We start from the raw sequence: 16,280 nt of genomic DNA, 5'->3' as shown, positions 1-16,280 counted from the left end.
TATCTTAAGACGCACTTAAAAATAATCGTAGATAACAACCGGCTCTGACCTGTCCTCGAACTCTTACGTGCGTCGTGTGCGAAAGAAAAAAACAAACCTGCAGGACTCATTGCAAAGTTTGATGATTTTAAGGTTTATTAGGCTTACACTATTTAATATGATCTAATTTATTTTCATCTTTATATTTTATTTCTTTATTCGGCCTATATTCTCCCCACTGTGATCTCTGTATAAAACGGATAGGTGCGTTGAAACGGTGTGGTGTGTCCCGGGAAAAAAATGTGTGTATATAAATGCATCTCTTGGCTGATGCACACCTCTTGCCCTCCTCTTTCTCCTCTCTTCATCCTCCTCGCGGTCACATACCGGTGCCCTCACACAGACTGCGATGTTGCGATAACACCTGAATAATGTGTCGATGAAATTGACAGCTGTCTTGTTCAGAGAGGATATAAGAATCGTCACTCCCATATCTGAGGATAGTTATTATGTTTATATATATGTTTACATATAGTTATTATGTTTTGCTCACCCACGAACTATGTCTATTGCATTAAATGGGATAATAGTTGGCTGTCATCTCTCAGGCGCTGCTTTAATGATAGTCTATGTGATGATCCAAAGCATATATAATTGTTTCTGCTGTGTGTATTTCAGTTTTGTTTAGTATTTGATGAATTTTCACAGCATCCCATAATTTACACGATCAACGAGGCTGATGTAATCTCCAAAAACTGGAACAACTCCAGTTTTTCTCAATATGATTGAGTCAGTCCCGTCCCCCTCCTCCTCCTCAACACTTATTATTGAGGCTTCCCCAGAAAGGTGCGAGGGATTTCTGGCATATTTCATATTTATCTGATAAGGCAGAGAATATTAGGTGCCAGATTTTCCCTCCCGGAGGTGTTGTATTTGCATCTACAGGTTGCTCTTCGTCTTTTATCGGTTTCCAGCAAATTTCCCTTGAGTCATTTTCTCACATGAAATACTCATCTGGCTCCTTGGGCATTGTCCCAACCAAATTGCTTAAGGAGGTCCTTGATACCATTAGCCCAAACATTTTAGCTATCATAAATAGCTCTCACACTACTGGTTTCCTCTTATTTTAAACATGTTATTGCCTAACCTCTCCTGAAAAAAAAAATCTGGATCCTCTTGCTCTCAGCAATTACAGACCTATCTCCAAATTGCCATTTGTTTAGCCGAGGTTCTAGAAAAAATCATCTTCTCTTATGATTCATGTGTTGAAACAGAATTTTTATAAAATTTCAGTCAGGCTTTAGAGCCCTCCACAGCACAGGCACTGCCCTCCTGAGGGTTACTAATGACCTCCTCCTTTCTGCTGATAGAGGTGACTGTTCAGTCTTGATTCTCCTAGAGCTTAGTGCAGCTTTTGACATTGTTGACCATGATATATTGCTTAATAGCCTGGAAAAGTGTGTGGGATTCACAGAACCAGCTCTGAGTTGGTTTAAATATTATTTTGTCAACTTTCTCTGTGTAGCTCCACTTGTTTCACGGCTCATCTGAAATATAACGTTCCACAAGGGTCAATCCTAGGCCCTCTATCATTATCCTTTAATTTGCTTCTACTTGGAGAGATTGTTCATAAACATAATATTCATTTTCACTGTTATACAAATGACACTCAGGCGGACCTTTACAACAATCAACCAGATTGAAGTCAGTTTTGGTAACATTAAGCCTGTAGCCAAGAATTTGGGCAGTATATTATTTGATTCAGACCTCTGTTTTAATGATCAGGTTAAGAGGGTTGTTCCGTCTTGCTCCCTTCAGCTATCCATGCCTTCACGTTTAGAGTACTGTAATTTTCTCCCCATTTCTGCTTGAGCAATAATGCAGGGAATTACAGTAATCTATGCTGCCCCCCATTACTGCTGGAGAAGTAATGGGGGGCAGCAGCTGCACCAGCAAGGCTCTTAACCAAATCAAGGATGGGATCATATCACCTCCACTGTAGCAGCTCTACACGGTTAACTTAGGTTTAAAATTGATTCTAAGATTTTACTGATAACTTTGAAGGCACAGCAGGGTTTGGCTCCAAGCGACATATGGGAACATATAGGAACCCCTTATGAACCAGCCTGAGGTCTACTGACAGGACTCTACCGGTTCTTCCTAGGAACAATCGGTGACCAGGCCTTTACTGTCAGAGCTCCCAGGCTTTGGATCGCCCTCGATCTGTATCATCTTTTAAATCACTTCTGAAAGCACACTTATGCAGAAAAGCATTTTTATGTTCTTTTTATGTCCTGTTTTATCTCTGCTGTAATCTTGTCTGTCTCCTATTTTATTTGATTTTTTTTTTTAAATCTTATTCTCTTTGTTTCCTTTTTTATCTACTCTTTTATTGTATTTACTTACCTTATTTGTTTTGTAAAGCACATCGTAACCGTTTTTGGTTATAAAAGTGCTATACAAATAAAGTGAATTATTATTACTAGTAGTAAGCCATGCAAGGATCAGAGCCATAATACCCTAAGAGTATTCCTGTGACCACAAAATGATCATGCAAGAGACAATTGCTTAGAAAAGAAATAGGAAACTGGAGCTAATGATAGGTAGAAAGCTTTTTTTTACTTCATTTAGCACAAGTGCATATTAGAGTAGAGGATATCTGAGTAGAGGGGGGAGATAAAGAGGAGCGGATACAATTTAGGCAGAGCACAGAGCGTGGGCTGGGCCTCCCATAGCAGCCTACGACTTCTAATTCAATACAAGCAGCCACATGGAGCAAGAGAAGGAAGTGCAAAGGTGGAGTGAGTTGGGAGAATTTGTGAGATTGAAGACAAGGCGGGCTGTAGCATTCTGAACGAGTTGTAGGTGCTGAGGAGGAAGTTTCAGCAGTTCAGACGGAAGATGACTAAAGCTTGGACTAGCAGCTGGGCAGAAATGTATGATAAGAATGATATATTGTAATGTACGGATGTTCACCAAGAGACCCCCAGTCTGCAAACATTGCAGACAGATGGCCAATGGCTGTTATGGAATAAGGAGTCAGACATATCAGTTTTGTATTAGTGTTAAACCTAAGATCTAGTAAATGGTACATCATCATGGATAAATTTGGCCCAGAACAAAGCCAGTGTGTCTTTCTGCCGATTGTCAATACAGTTGTTCATCAAAGGTGGCCACTGTAAACAAAGGATAGTGGAATATGCTCTGCAGGTCTCTTTAATTTAAATATACCCGTCTAATCATGCAGGACAGAATCATTAAAATAAGCAGAGATCATCTCACTCCAGTCTGTCATAGTCCACCTCTTTCGCTCACACCCTCTTTCATGCTTGGCTGCACCTGTACCAGTCAGCCACCTACCAGTTTCCCCGAGGCAAGAGGGCTCGCCCTGTGAGACAGATGAGGCAAACTGCATCAGGGTCACTTGCATGAAGAGTGTGTGTGTGTGTGTGTGTGTGTGTGTGTGTGTGTGTGTGGACCACTCGTTTCAACATGACACCACAACTCTCCAGATTATGCCATTCTCATTAACACTTTGCCGGCAACAGCAGCCCAAGGCATCTCCTGCAATCATACCCAATTACCAAGAGTAGTCCCATTCGAAATAAATTGAAGGGCACACACATGGTTCCACTGGCTTCACTGCTGGTGACGGCTGATAAATTTAATTGTGACTTTTAGATGTGCAGTCAGGCGAGAGAAAACCAATTTAGAAAGAATTTACTATTACTCCCATTCCAAATTCCTATTGGTTTTTGCCCTTCATTTGTCTGGTGCTGAACCAACTACAGCCCATCAGTCAAGCCCTGCATAATGTCACTTCTGCTTGACCTCCTGTTGAAATTCTACACTTTATTGCTGAAGCAATGTTGAAAAATGAGTCAGTTAATGTGACTTGTTAGCGAGCATGTTAACATTTTTCACATTATGCATATACTTCTGTTACAGTAGTATGGATTATACTTAATGTGTACATTTAGTATGCATAGAAATTACTGCAGAGTTAGTGTGGATAGTAATTGCTTGGAGATGTCTGTGGTTCTCCCTATCATCTCGGTAGGTAAGGATTAAGAGGAACTAAAAGAAGATATACTGTAAAGCAAGAGAAAAAGAAGAGTTAAACAGAAATAATTCAAAAGTAAAATTAGTAAATCCATGAGGAGCAGGTTCTTGAATCAAAGTTTAACTTATATGTAAGGAGTTGCTCACTCAAGTTCAGAGGGCACAGACACCTAACTCTTTTACAAACAACCCTCATTAAGATTTAATATCCTTTCTGGCAGTCAGGCGCTGCTGCCTTTATGTGTCTTCTTTATCAAAGTCAAGAGATAAGAACATGTTCTGCTGTTTCCCTTTATGTGGGTCTCTTAAGAGGGAGGCTGCTTTGTCAAGGTTTTGAAAAGGTCATAGTTGGTAAAAGGCTTACTTTGTTCTACTGAAAGGCATCTCAGCCTCACAAAGGCAAACCATATCATGTCTAGTGCAAATAATGTGCGCAAGCAAGAGATATTGATAATTCATACTTCAGAACACAAATACATTGTCACTTTCAAGGTAGGGAAATATGTGTGATATTTTTCTATTGAGACATAACAGCATTAGAGGTGGATATGACATAGCATATTGCCAAGAACCGTCGGAACTGTCGGAGGCATACATCTGTTTCAGACACTCAAAGTGCCACTTTATACAGATTCAAAACAAATAAAATTACAAACAGAGATACTCACGAGTCTCTTAATGCATGTCCAAGTCTCTGAGGGTCAAGTCGGAGTGGAGCCTCAAGCTGAACAGATAACACAGGTAGAGAAAAGACAGTCACACTGTCCTCCACATCAAAGAGCTAAGACAAGTCAAGATAAATGGGAACCAGTAAAGACAACCCAGCCAAACCTTTGCAGACCGGACTCTGTTTCTTAGAATAATGGGTGGTTGGTGTTACTTTACAAATGCATAGAAATGTGTGTGTGTGCTGTGGTCTTACCACACTTGTGGTTTTCTAGAGCCGGCGATCTCGTTTCCATATTTGTCCACACACCAACACTGACCAGTGCTGCCGTGGCACTGGGTCGGCTTGAAGTAGCCTTCCTCAGTACAACGAGGAATATAGGAGCCTAGAGAGAGAGACAGGAGGAGGAAAGAGGAGGAGATGGAGCAAGAAGGCAACAACGGAAGGAGGGATATAAGATGGAAAGGGTAGTTAAAGGAAGCGAAGAGATGGAAACAAAGAGTGAAAAGGATAGAACGCAATTAAAAAGCACTGTATGTTACAGTCAGATGAAGTAAAAAACACATCTCCTCCTGTAGTTGTGACCAAAGTTCTTCATATTCACAGACTGAGACCCACAATCAATTACCACTGTGAAGGCTGCAGGACAACGGCCATACATCCTGCTTAAAGGGGACCAGTCACTTTCAATAACACACACACACACACACACACACACACACACACACACACACACACACACACACACACACACACACACACACACACACACACACACACACACACACACACACACACACACACACACACGCGACCCTGTCAAAACCCATTTCTCAAGCAATGTTTTGTTGTGATTTAGAACACTATACTCACAATAAATGACTGTCTGGCCAACAGGGACAGAGGACTAGTGTACAAAATGTCAAAAGTTTGCCCCTGTGCGTGTGTGTGTGTGTGTGTGTGTGTTATAGATTCCCTTTGCCTAATACACACTGGTGAGTGCTTGACAGCTGTCACTCTACCAGACTGACCTATGAGTCTGAATCCCACTGACAGAGAAGACCAGGGACAAAGAGTTTTTCCCCTTGTGTGACATTTTCTGATCAGCCTTCATTCTGAACTCTTCCCTTTTCTCTTCCATCCACCTCTTCACCCTCTCCTTGATTTATCCCCTGCACCCTCCACAACAACCCTCTAGTCAGCCTTCCTCCTGCTGCCATCAATCTCTCCCTCTTTCCCTCCATACCCTCATCTCTCCATCAGTTTCTCCCTCTGCCAACCCCTTCCTCCCTCTCTTCTCTTCGTCCCGACCTTAGTTCCTCTACACCTCTTTCTTTTCCCTCCCTCTGTCCATCAATCTTGCCACAACTCTCATCATCGGTATGCTGAGAGCTGTCGCATCATTTGCATTTCCATCAGTTTCTCCCTCGTTCATTTCAGCTCTCCCTCCTTAATTTCTCCCCTCACTCTTTCCCTCCATCCCTCTGTTATCAACTTCTGGAGGCAATGGCACAACTCCTGTTTTCAGTTATCTCTCTCTCAACTTTCCCTCCTTCCTTCCTCCTTCCCCCTCCTCACCCTCGGGCTTCTGGAAGCAGTAGCACCACTCATTGTTGGACAGCTTGCCGTCTTTGAAGGAGTCACAGGAGTTGAAGAGGGGCTTCATGCACAGCTCATACTTGTCCAGGTAGATGGCGCTCAGCTCTGATTGGTCCAGCAGGAGGTCAAAGTTCATGTCCAGCTTGTTGAACATCCAGCCCAGAGAATCCTTACAGATGGGCAGGATGCTGGTGTCAAAGCCTGGAGGAGAAAAGAGAGACAGAGACACTCATTGAAATGAAATTGAATGAATGAAATTGCAGAACACTGTACAGACCTCTTCCATTTTCATCTTTTTCAAGTAGCTTGTAACTGAGTGTGTGAGTGTGTGTGTGTGTGAGTGTGTTGGTAGAGCTGAGCTGTGTTGAAACATGTTGACATTACAGAGAACAGAGTAGAGCCACTGTCAACATCACCACCAGTCCTCAAGAGGATTGGAAAGAGCAGCTGTTCAACAGAAAAGAAGAGCAGGACTCACACACACGCACACACACACATATATACCCTCACACACACACACACACCCACACCCACACTAACTCGAGGGAGTTGTACTCACGTCCTGCGGCGGAGTCGAAGCTGTCAGAGGATTTCAGGTCTCTGTTGGCGTCGAGGTGGAGAACTCCGAACCAGTCTGGAGGCCAGGCTGTGGAGCTCTGTGTCACTGCAGGCTACACACACACACACACACACACACACACACACACACCTTCTTCTCCCAGAGTAGTAGAAAGTCTCCTTTGATTAGCAGCACTAGGTGATAAACAGATAGAAATGGCAGCAGGCGAACAAAATGTAGGAGTCACACTGGGGAGAGAGAGAAAGAGGAATATACAGTATACGTATATATATATACTGTATAGAGAGAGAGAGGTGAGGAAGAGAAAGGAAAAAGCAGGGGGAGATATTGTGTCCACGTTGTGATTGATGGAAACACATTAAAGTTCCCATAGCTCTGCCTCAGCTGGGGTATAACAGAAGAAACAAAGCAACACAAAATATCAGCCGATGTCCTGGAGTGAGAGGCCTCCTGAGTGTAAAAGGCAAGTGGAGGTGACAACATGCAACATCAAGTCATTTGAGAGGGGGGGACAGCTGAATATGATTTAGTAGCGATGTCAAACGGACATTAAGCAGACTCTCCGACCACACACTGTCCCTCTGGGCAACTTAATAGAGAGCCGGGTCAATACTGAGTATCATGTTAATGCTACTGCAGTACATGAGCCACTGTTTAAAGACAAGGTCAACAGGCAGATCAGCACACTCCCTCAAACCTGTCTCATATTTGCTGATATTGTCAATCCAAATTAGTCTTTCGCTGCTTAGCAAATCACTCATTCGTTCAAACATTGACAAGGTCTGACTGCCAATTAAGAAGACCTCCCTCTCTCTCTCTCTCTCTCTCTCCCTGTGTATGCCGTATGTGACTGACATGTTTTTTTGGTTTCTTTTGTGGAAGGCATAATAAGCCTGGAAGAACAGGCAGTGTTCTCCGCCTCACACCAAGACAGCCAAACAATATCACTCTTGGCATACTAGATAGAAAATAATGTATTGATATTCCAGAGGGAGGCTGTTAACATTCCACGGACTTGTTTCACAGTCAGGGCAGCTTCTTACATTTCAGCAAAAGTCCGAGAGATTCAAGCTTTCAAACAGTCAGATCAGCTTAGAAATACAAGATGTGAATAAAGCTTTGAGTTTGCTGCATTAAATTAAAAGCAAGGAAAAAATGGAAGAATGCCGGTTGCCGGTTCGAACCCCAGCACCAACAGCAGGGTGTATCCTAGCAACTACAGGATGAATTGTATTAAATCTACTGTGTTCGCTATCACCAGTAATGGCCCCTAACTGCTCCATGCGTCCTGCTCTGTGGGTGATCCTGCAGTCTGTCCTCCCTGAAAAAATGCATATGTATGAGTACCATGCCTGAGTGATATGCAAAAAGACAAATTCTAATTACCTTGTCTAAGATGCCCGATAAATTATAGCGCCTTCCTATACTGGATGTAGCAATGACAATTACATAAAACAAAGGTTAGTTGGGAGGTCTGTCATTCCCTAATAACCTTATAGGACTTACCTGTCAGATAAATAAAGATAAATGAACATAAGAATGGCATTCCACCCATTCAATACACCTCTGTGGATCAACCTTGTCTGTGGCTGTGTGTGTGTGTTTGTGTGTGTGTCAAAGAGAATGGAGTATAGTGAAAGGTTATAATGATAGCATACACTATGTGATGATAGCTGGGATGTTGAGAGCAATTTTGGCCTAGTTTATACAGACATTGTGTCCTTCAAAACGTTTTATTGCATAACCACTAAGGACTTCACGTTTATCAATTTTATCATCTCCTTATCATTTATTGTCATTCTAGTCTACAGCAAACCAACACAGATGCAGTACTACCTATTGTGCTGATGGTATCAAATACTTAGTAGACTCTTTGATCTGCCTCTGTGGACTGGAGAGAAAGTCAGATCAATGTTGCCTATCACCTTAATGCGACTATACTGTATATGCCACTATCCAAAGACAAGGTAGACTGGCAGACAGATCAAGAAGCTTCTTAATTGGCAGCCAAGGTTTGGCAGACAGATTAAGAAGATTACTGTCTCGACCCTCTTTCTCTCTCTCCTCTTTATGATTGACATTGTCTTTCCTTCTGTTGCTTTTGTCCATAATAAGCCTTAAATTCATAACAAGCCAGGAAGAATGAGCGACATTCTCTGTATTATGCCATGCCAGCCAGTCAAAAGGGTTCATTTTTGGCATATCAGATGTAGAAATATAATTAACACTGACATGTATTCATTTTCTAGAAGGAGTCAAATTGCCATCCCCCTGTTTGTTCCAGATATTAGCCTGTCTTGTACATGCTGAAAAAAGTCCAATAGATTCAATTCATTCAGTTAAGAGCAAGCAAAAATACAGAAATAATAACTGCAAACTGTTTATGTACAGAAGCATGCACGGACACACAGACATGCACAACCACTTACACACTGGGGTGAATCTCCTGTATTTCATAATTATGGTTTGAGAATATTAAGCTGTTGCAGCCATTGTAAAATAGTGGAGGCCAGGTAACAGATTGCAGCGGAGGAGTGGACAAATAACATTTATCTGGCGCCAAGCTGACATTTCTACGGTATCACAAGGTGGTTTGTGTGTGTGTGTGTGTGTCCATGCATGTGTGTGTGTCCGTGTGCGCACGCGTGTGTGTGTGTGTGTGAGTAAGAGAGAGAGAGAGAGAGAGAGAGAGAGAGAGAGAGAGAGAGAAAGAGAGAGAGAGAGGGACCCTCTTGGCAGGAGCAGACAGATAACATTTCAGAGTCCTCTTCATTTCCGCCGGTCTGGAGCAGAGAAAGGATCCCAACAGCAAAATATTATCTGTCTTCACCTCCTAAATATCATTCTTCTCCAGGCAGAAGTGGAATCTGTAGGATATTGCCCTTTTGTAGACACAAACCTCAGCAGCCTCTATCGCTCTCTCCCTCCATCTGACACTTCTTCATCCCTCCTTCATCTCCCCATCAACAGTTTCTTTCATTGTCTTCTTTTCCCACCACAACCATTCCCTCACTGTTGTTTCAGTCTCTCCCAGCTTTCGTCATCCTACTTTCTCACCTCTGAGGACTTCCGTCTTATTTCTCTCTGTTGCCTGTTCGTTCTCCATCTCTCTCCTCTAACTCTGTCAATCTTTTACGATTCAGTAGAAGCCACTTATCCCTCCTCTGCCTAACTCAGTTTCTCTCAGATGATTCAGTATATCTCTTGAGCTATTTCTGTTCTCTTATTTCCTCCTTTTACTGCCCAAGGTTGTTCTGAGTGCTTCCTCTCTCATATCGCTCTTCACTACCCCTGTAGCTTTAAAGTGTTGAAGTACATCTCTTGTTCACTTTGATATTCGCTCTCTCCACAATCCACTTTTTAATCCTTGGACTCTCCTCTATCATTTTGACTGCTCCCTCTCTCCATCTTTTCCTCTCGAAGGACCCCTCTTATATTCTGTCGGTGTGACCCAAATTGTTTTGGACAGGCAGAACATGGCTGCCTGTCCAAGCCAAAGGCTTTTGTTGGGCAATGAGTCAGAAAGCTGTGGTTGAAAACATTCATGTACTGAGAGACACAGACAGAGGGACACGACACACAGGGATGAAATGGCCTGTTCACTGTCTCTCTCTCTCTTTCAGCACTACAGCAGGGTCAGCCAGGCTTAAAGATGTCAGACATCCAGCCAACATCAAAGCCCTTCCAAAGGCAGAGGAGAGGTCACCTGGGTTACACTGTTATGGCAGAACTGGATTTGATGTGGAACCCAACAAGTGATGTTGCTGTCATCAGAGGAAAGCCTGTTATCTCCAAAGAGTAAATTTATCACAAGTCAAAGACATTTTCTGATTTTTTTTTAAATTAGACCAACACACTGCGGGTGAGTCTGACAGGCTCTAGAAAGCATAAAAAGCTCCTGATTCAAGTAAAAAGGTCCAAGAGCGGACTCTCAAGATGTTCACAAAAAATGCTATGACTTCATTTCATTATGCTGTCAGAAACTGACATAGAGAGAGAGGGTAAGGGAGGCAGAGGAAAGAGAGAATTCAGCAGGTGAGGAGGAGCAGGCAGGATCTGTTATGTGCTGTGAATCCCCTGTGTGCCAGATTTAGAGGCAGTGATAAACTCTACCTATGGCTCAGAGTTAGATCTTCTATAGTCTCTTATCACACACTGAGAGATAACTTTCATACACGTGCACACAAAGAAACAACCTTTCTGCAAAAGGGATTACCCACAAGATTACGCAGATAGAAATAAACACCTACATACCTAGACCAGAGAAACAGAGAAACCAATAGATCATCTTCTGAATAGATATAGAAGGGGACTGCTATCGTTTGATCTCACCTGTTTTTCTATTCTTTATGTGGATCTCATCCCCCTCCTCTCCTGTCAGCAGGAAATTTTATCCCCACCTGCTGTTACCTGTAAAGACAGCTTCCTCTTCATCGTCATCCTTCTTCCCCCTATTCTACAGAAAATCAAATTAATGACCAGCGAGGGAAGAGGAAACAAAGGGAACAAAGACAGCAAATACAATGAAAGAGAAACACAGTTTGGGATGGCAGGTTTGCATCTTATTAGGCTCTGGTTACTGTTCAATACAAAACATGTGGTTGGAAAAAAGATGCAAGCTATTACTGGAGGATACATCTGATAGTAGAGCAACTGGTAAAGCAACACTGATATATTGCTGTAAGGACACACAGGTCAGACTGCGGTACAACAACCTATTACCACAGAACAACACAGTGGCTGCAGCTCAGATAGGAGATGGCAGCAGCCTGAAGGTTACAACGCTTCACCACAAACACAGAGAAGCCCTTTACTACCTCTTTCAGATGGAGGTCGTAGAGGTGAGATTAAAACTGGAAGGTTGCCCCAGGTAAAGGCAACTTATCTGTTCTTTTATCTTTTATAGCAGTATGGATATAAAAGCAGAAAAAAAGGCATGAGAGAGCAGGTCATAGTAGCAGGTGATGTGAAAGTGCTGATAGCCAGAAGGATAGATTTTGACAGGAGGGTTGCTGGTTAAATCCTCTGACCAGCTGGGAAAATCTGGGTGGGAAAAGTGTCTTCTCTCACTTGACAATTACCAGGGACGTACTGATGCAACACAGTCTCACGAAATGAGCACAAACTCTGAAATGCAGAATAGGTGTGGTAGCAAACAAATTATGTGAACATTACTTTCCTCCACCTTGAATTATGTGACAATAGCACAAACTGGACACACTATTTTCACCTGTTCACCTGTGAAAAGGTTAGCTAACAGTTAAGCTTAGACAAGTACAAAAGGCTTTGGTTAAGGTTAGGGTTAAGGTTAGGCAACTAAAACAATTTTGTTAAGGTTAAGGTAAGATTTTGGTCATGGTTAAACAAGAAAAACTTTAACTAAAAATGAAAACTTGACTCATACTGGAAAACCTCTTGGTATGAGGCAAATGTAAATGTCCATTCAACATCCTGTCCTCCACATCTTTAATTTCCACCGTGTTATTTCAGTGTCAAACCACTGCCTATTTTAGTTGTTACTCCTCCACATACCTTGCATGGTGGGAACATGTATTTGCCTCACTTTTGTGCACAGAGTATATATTTGCCTTTTAAGACATCATGCACATTTCATGAAATTTCAGGAGACCAGGCTCACTGTTGCTATAGGATCCATTTCCAACCATTAATGGATGTTTTATGGTGGTGCTACTGAGCCAGTAAAGGTCACTGAGCCTGGTAAGCCATAGAAGGTGGATCTATTGGTTGACATTAAACCAGTCAGCATGAACACACTGGTACAATGGTTGAATTCTGGCTGCAATTCATTTCTCTCCAGTGTGCTTCATGTATTCTTACTGTTAGAGTCAGCACAACATGATTAGCTGGGCCATATAGCAAAGGAGAGTGGGCCACAACTTAGCCCCATAAAAGATACAAAAATCCCTGAGATGTTTACGTGAAAACGCATTCAGAGAGAGAGAGAGAGAGAGAGAGAGAGAGAGAGAGAGAGAGAGAGAGAGAGAGAGAGAGAGAGAGAGATCAACAAAATAAGGAAATTGATTTGTTGAATTGCTCAGTCAACAAACATCAGATTATCAGGTGCGACTCTGCACCCTGTCAGCATGGTCAATATACCGGTCTAGCTCGGCTCCAATGGAGGATCAGCAAAAACACCACAAAAACAGAGAAGCATATTTAAACTTAGTCCAAAAGAGCACACATTTTTCCATCTACATAAATGTCCACACATAATACAAACAGGTTGAAACAGCCTTTCTTCAACTCTAGCTATTGCTGGTAGCGTATCAGACATCATGGAAAAAAATGTAATAATGAGCTTTGCCATGTTTCTCTCTGACAGCTGTCAGCAGAACCGGCAGCCTGTGTCATCATATCACGGGAATCTATGACCACCGGTTTTACATGTTTCTGATTAGTCAAGACACACAGCAATAGCACACAACAAATTTGTGTCGCTTTCATTTTAATTTTTCAAAACAGATTTTTTTGGGTCAACACTAGCAATCTAGGTGGGCTAGTGCCGGTCAGGCCAACCCAAAGCCTCGCCTCTGGCACAATACTATAACTAAAAACCACATTGCTTGACACCCTGCAGGTCGTGTGCATGTGTGTGTGTGAGTGAAATACCGCATGATAGAGAATGCTGGGAGATGGAAATAAAAATGGTAGAAGTGAATGATTTAGCTTTGCTGTCAGGTTGTGTGGGTCATCAGTGTGTCCTCTGCTCAGAGACAGCCATAACAGAGGAAAGTGTCACCATCAAACAGACGAGAGCAGAGGAACGGAAAGGGGGGGAGAGATGGAGAGGGAGAAAGGACGAGAGTAATGGAGGGATGGAGGAAGGCAGAGAGGAGGAGAGAGATTGAGAGAGCATGGGTCACAGAGTAAAAAAAGAGTTATGAGGAAAGAAAGCAGGATTGAGTAGGGAAGGGGTGATAGAGGGAAGGACTAGATGACTTGATGGTGAAAAGAAGACAAGGTGCCAGTATGGAATGAAGACAAGATGATGAAAGAGGAAGTGAATGAGAGAGAAAAAAGAGGGGAAGGAAGGGAGAGATGCGGAGAAATGGAGTGGTTGGGAGAGGGAGAGGAGGAGGGCTAACAGATAAAAGGAGGAAGGAGGGGGATAGACATCAGTGGAGGAAAGAGAGGTTGGAGAGGAAGAGAAATGTCAAGGTTGGAAGAGGATAAGTATAACTTAACTTTTAAGTGTTTGTGTGTGTGTGTGTGTGTGTGTACCCAGGAGGAAGCGGTAGTAAGCAGCCAGACAGACAGGCTGTGTGTTTCTCTCAGGAGAAGCTATCGATCAGCACCGCGGGTCAAATATAAAAACACTGAATCATGGCTGGGAATTACCCTCCTTTCCTTCATCTTTTCCTTTCTCCCTCCTTCCAGCCGTCTCCCACACTCCCTCGCTCTTCCTGCCTTTCATGTCTGTTGACTCAGATCAATATAGACTGGCAGGGCACAGAGCGGACAAAACCCAGTGGCCTGCAGATTTTTCACAAACACACACACACACACACACACACACACACACACTGTCTTAGACGGTCTCTTTCTGGGAAAGAGGTGGACACACAAAAACATTCATACACACACACACCTCTCATGCATGTGAAAGATGACTGAGGGGGCCACGTTCACTTCTAATAAATCAGCTAATTGAATTCAATTCAGTTTCTCTTCTCTGCCTCCATCACTCTGTTCCTTTTAAATTACAGAACAAATCTACCTACTTTGGAAGCTCTATTTCTCTCCACAAGTCCCCTTTATATTGTAATATATAGCTGGTTCTTTACCAACTCTATCTATGAATAGTCTTTCTCTCTGGGAAAGTGGTGACATCAGCACTGCGCTCTGCTAGGATGAATGACAGAGGAACGGAGAAAGCAAGGGAGGAAGAAGAGGAGTGAGGTGACACTTTTTAACAAGGAAACAGAGGGACGAAGAAATCGTCTGAGGCAGTCTGATAAGGAGATAGCAGGAAGATGGAAGGTCAGATTCATTAAAAAGATACAAGGGTGTGTTTGATTTTCTTTGCTCCGAGCCATCAGCTCCCCAGAACTATTTCACTGGCAGTAGGTTGAGGCTTTAGTCCAGAGAGCGATCGCTAATACACTGTCTCCGGCTGCCTGACATCAGCGCAGGCACAGAGAGGGAGACTGGTGGAGAGAGGGAGACTGGTAGAGAGGGAGACTGGTGGAGAGAGGGAGACTGGTAGAGAGGGAGACTGGTGGAGAGAGGGAGACTGGTAGAGAGAGGGTGACTGGTAGAGAGAGTCAGACTGGTAGAGAGAGGGCGAGACTGGTTGAGAGAGTGAGACTGTGGAGAGAGGGAGACTGGTAGAGAGGGAGACTGGTGGAGAGAGGGAGACTGGTGGAGAGAGGGAGACTGGTAGAGAGAGGGAGAGACTGGTAGAGAGAGGGAGACTGGTAGACAGAGGGAGACAGGTAGAGAGAGGGAGACAGGTAGAGAGAGGGAGACTGGTTGAGAGAGGGAGACTGGTAAAGAGAGGGAGACAGGTAGAGAGAGGGAGAGACTGGTAGAGAGAGGGGGAGACTGGTAGAGAGAAGGAGACTGGTAGACAGAGGGAGACTGGTAGAGATAGAGAGACTGGCAGAGTGAGGTAGACAGGTAGAAAGAGGGAGACTGAGCCTGTTAGATAGGAGACTGGTCCAGGAGCAGAGGTGGGGCCCTTAGGAAGGTTTGGAGCTGGACCCTAACCCTGGAAGAAGTCCAGGTAACTTTCTGAAGACCCTGGGCTCCGCTTTCCTTCATTTACATTCCACTCTCACTTTACACCTTGGAGGTTACTCAAGAGCACAGAAAATTAAATCAAAAATTAAATCAGTCAAATCACCTCATGTTTGTAGAATGTTGCTCAGGTCTCGAGGAATCAGCCGCTACACAGATGAAAGAACCAACCGTTTGCCAGGTGTTAAAATGGAGATGTTGATTGAAGTGACAGTGAATTTCAAAGTAATGCAAACCAGTAGAGATGACTCTGATATGAGGAACCTCTCTGACATGAATCTTTTATCAGCTCAAAGGGAGAATTAAGGGGAGAGAGAGAAAAAAACACACCAGGAAACACAGAGTCTTAGTGGAGGTCAGACTGAATGACAGGTGAGCGTGAGATAAGGAGATACACACACACACACACATACACACACACACACACACACACACACACTGGAGTGACAGCGTAGCTAACAGTGCAAACAGAGGTGATGGGGATATAATGACTCAGTTGTATGATTCAGGCCAGTCATGGAGCGCTGCATTGTTCTGAGACAGATTAAGCCAGAAAAAGTGACAACCATTGCCTGTCACCGGCTGTGATATCACCATGACAACACAAGGGATCAACACTGTCACCCACGTCTT

The 16,280-nt window shown here is 43.3% G+C and overlaps 1 protein-coding gene across 1 annotated transcript; it reads right to left on the bottom strand.

Moving 5' to 3' along the window:
* Positions 1-4,716: 4,716 nt before the first annotated feature.
* LOC139653873 (testican-1-like) lies at positions 4,717-11,327 on the bottom strand. Its single transcript, XM_071530879.1, has 5 exons — positions 11,288-11,327; positions 6,867-6,941; positions 6,287-6,508; positions 4,964-5,093; positions 4,717-4,765 (listed from the first exon to the last, which is right to left on the bottom strand). The coding sequence occupies exons 1-5, from the start codon at positions 11,325-11,327 to the stop codon at positions 4,717-4,719; spliced, it is 516 nt and encodes a 171-aa protein (XP_071386980.1).
* Positions 11,328-16,280: the final 4,953 nt, after the last annotated feature.

Source organism: Centroberyx affinis, unplaced genomic scaffold, assembly GCF_046629955.1.
Source record: "Centroberyx affinis isolate AG114_WGS23_722 - 3 ecotype Tasmania unplaced genomic scaffold, CSIRO-AGI_Caff_v1 ptg000138l_1, whole genome shotgun sequence".
NCBI classification, from domain to species: domain Eukaryota; kingdom Metazoa; phylum Chordata; class Actinopteri; order Beryciformes; family Berycidae; genus Centroberyx; species Centroberyx affinis.
The sequence above is the reverse complement of the archived record's forward strand: the minus strand, read 5'-3'. Positions and strand labels throughout refer to the sequence as shown.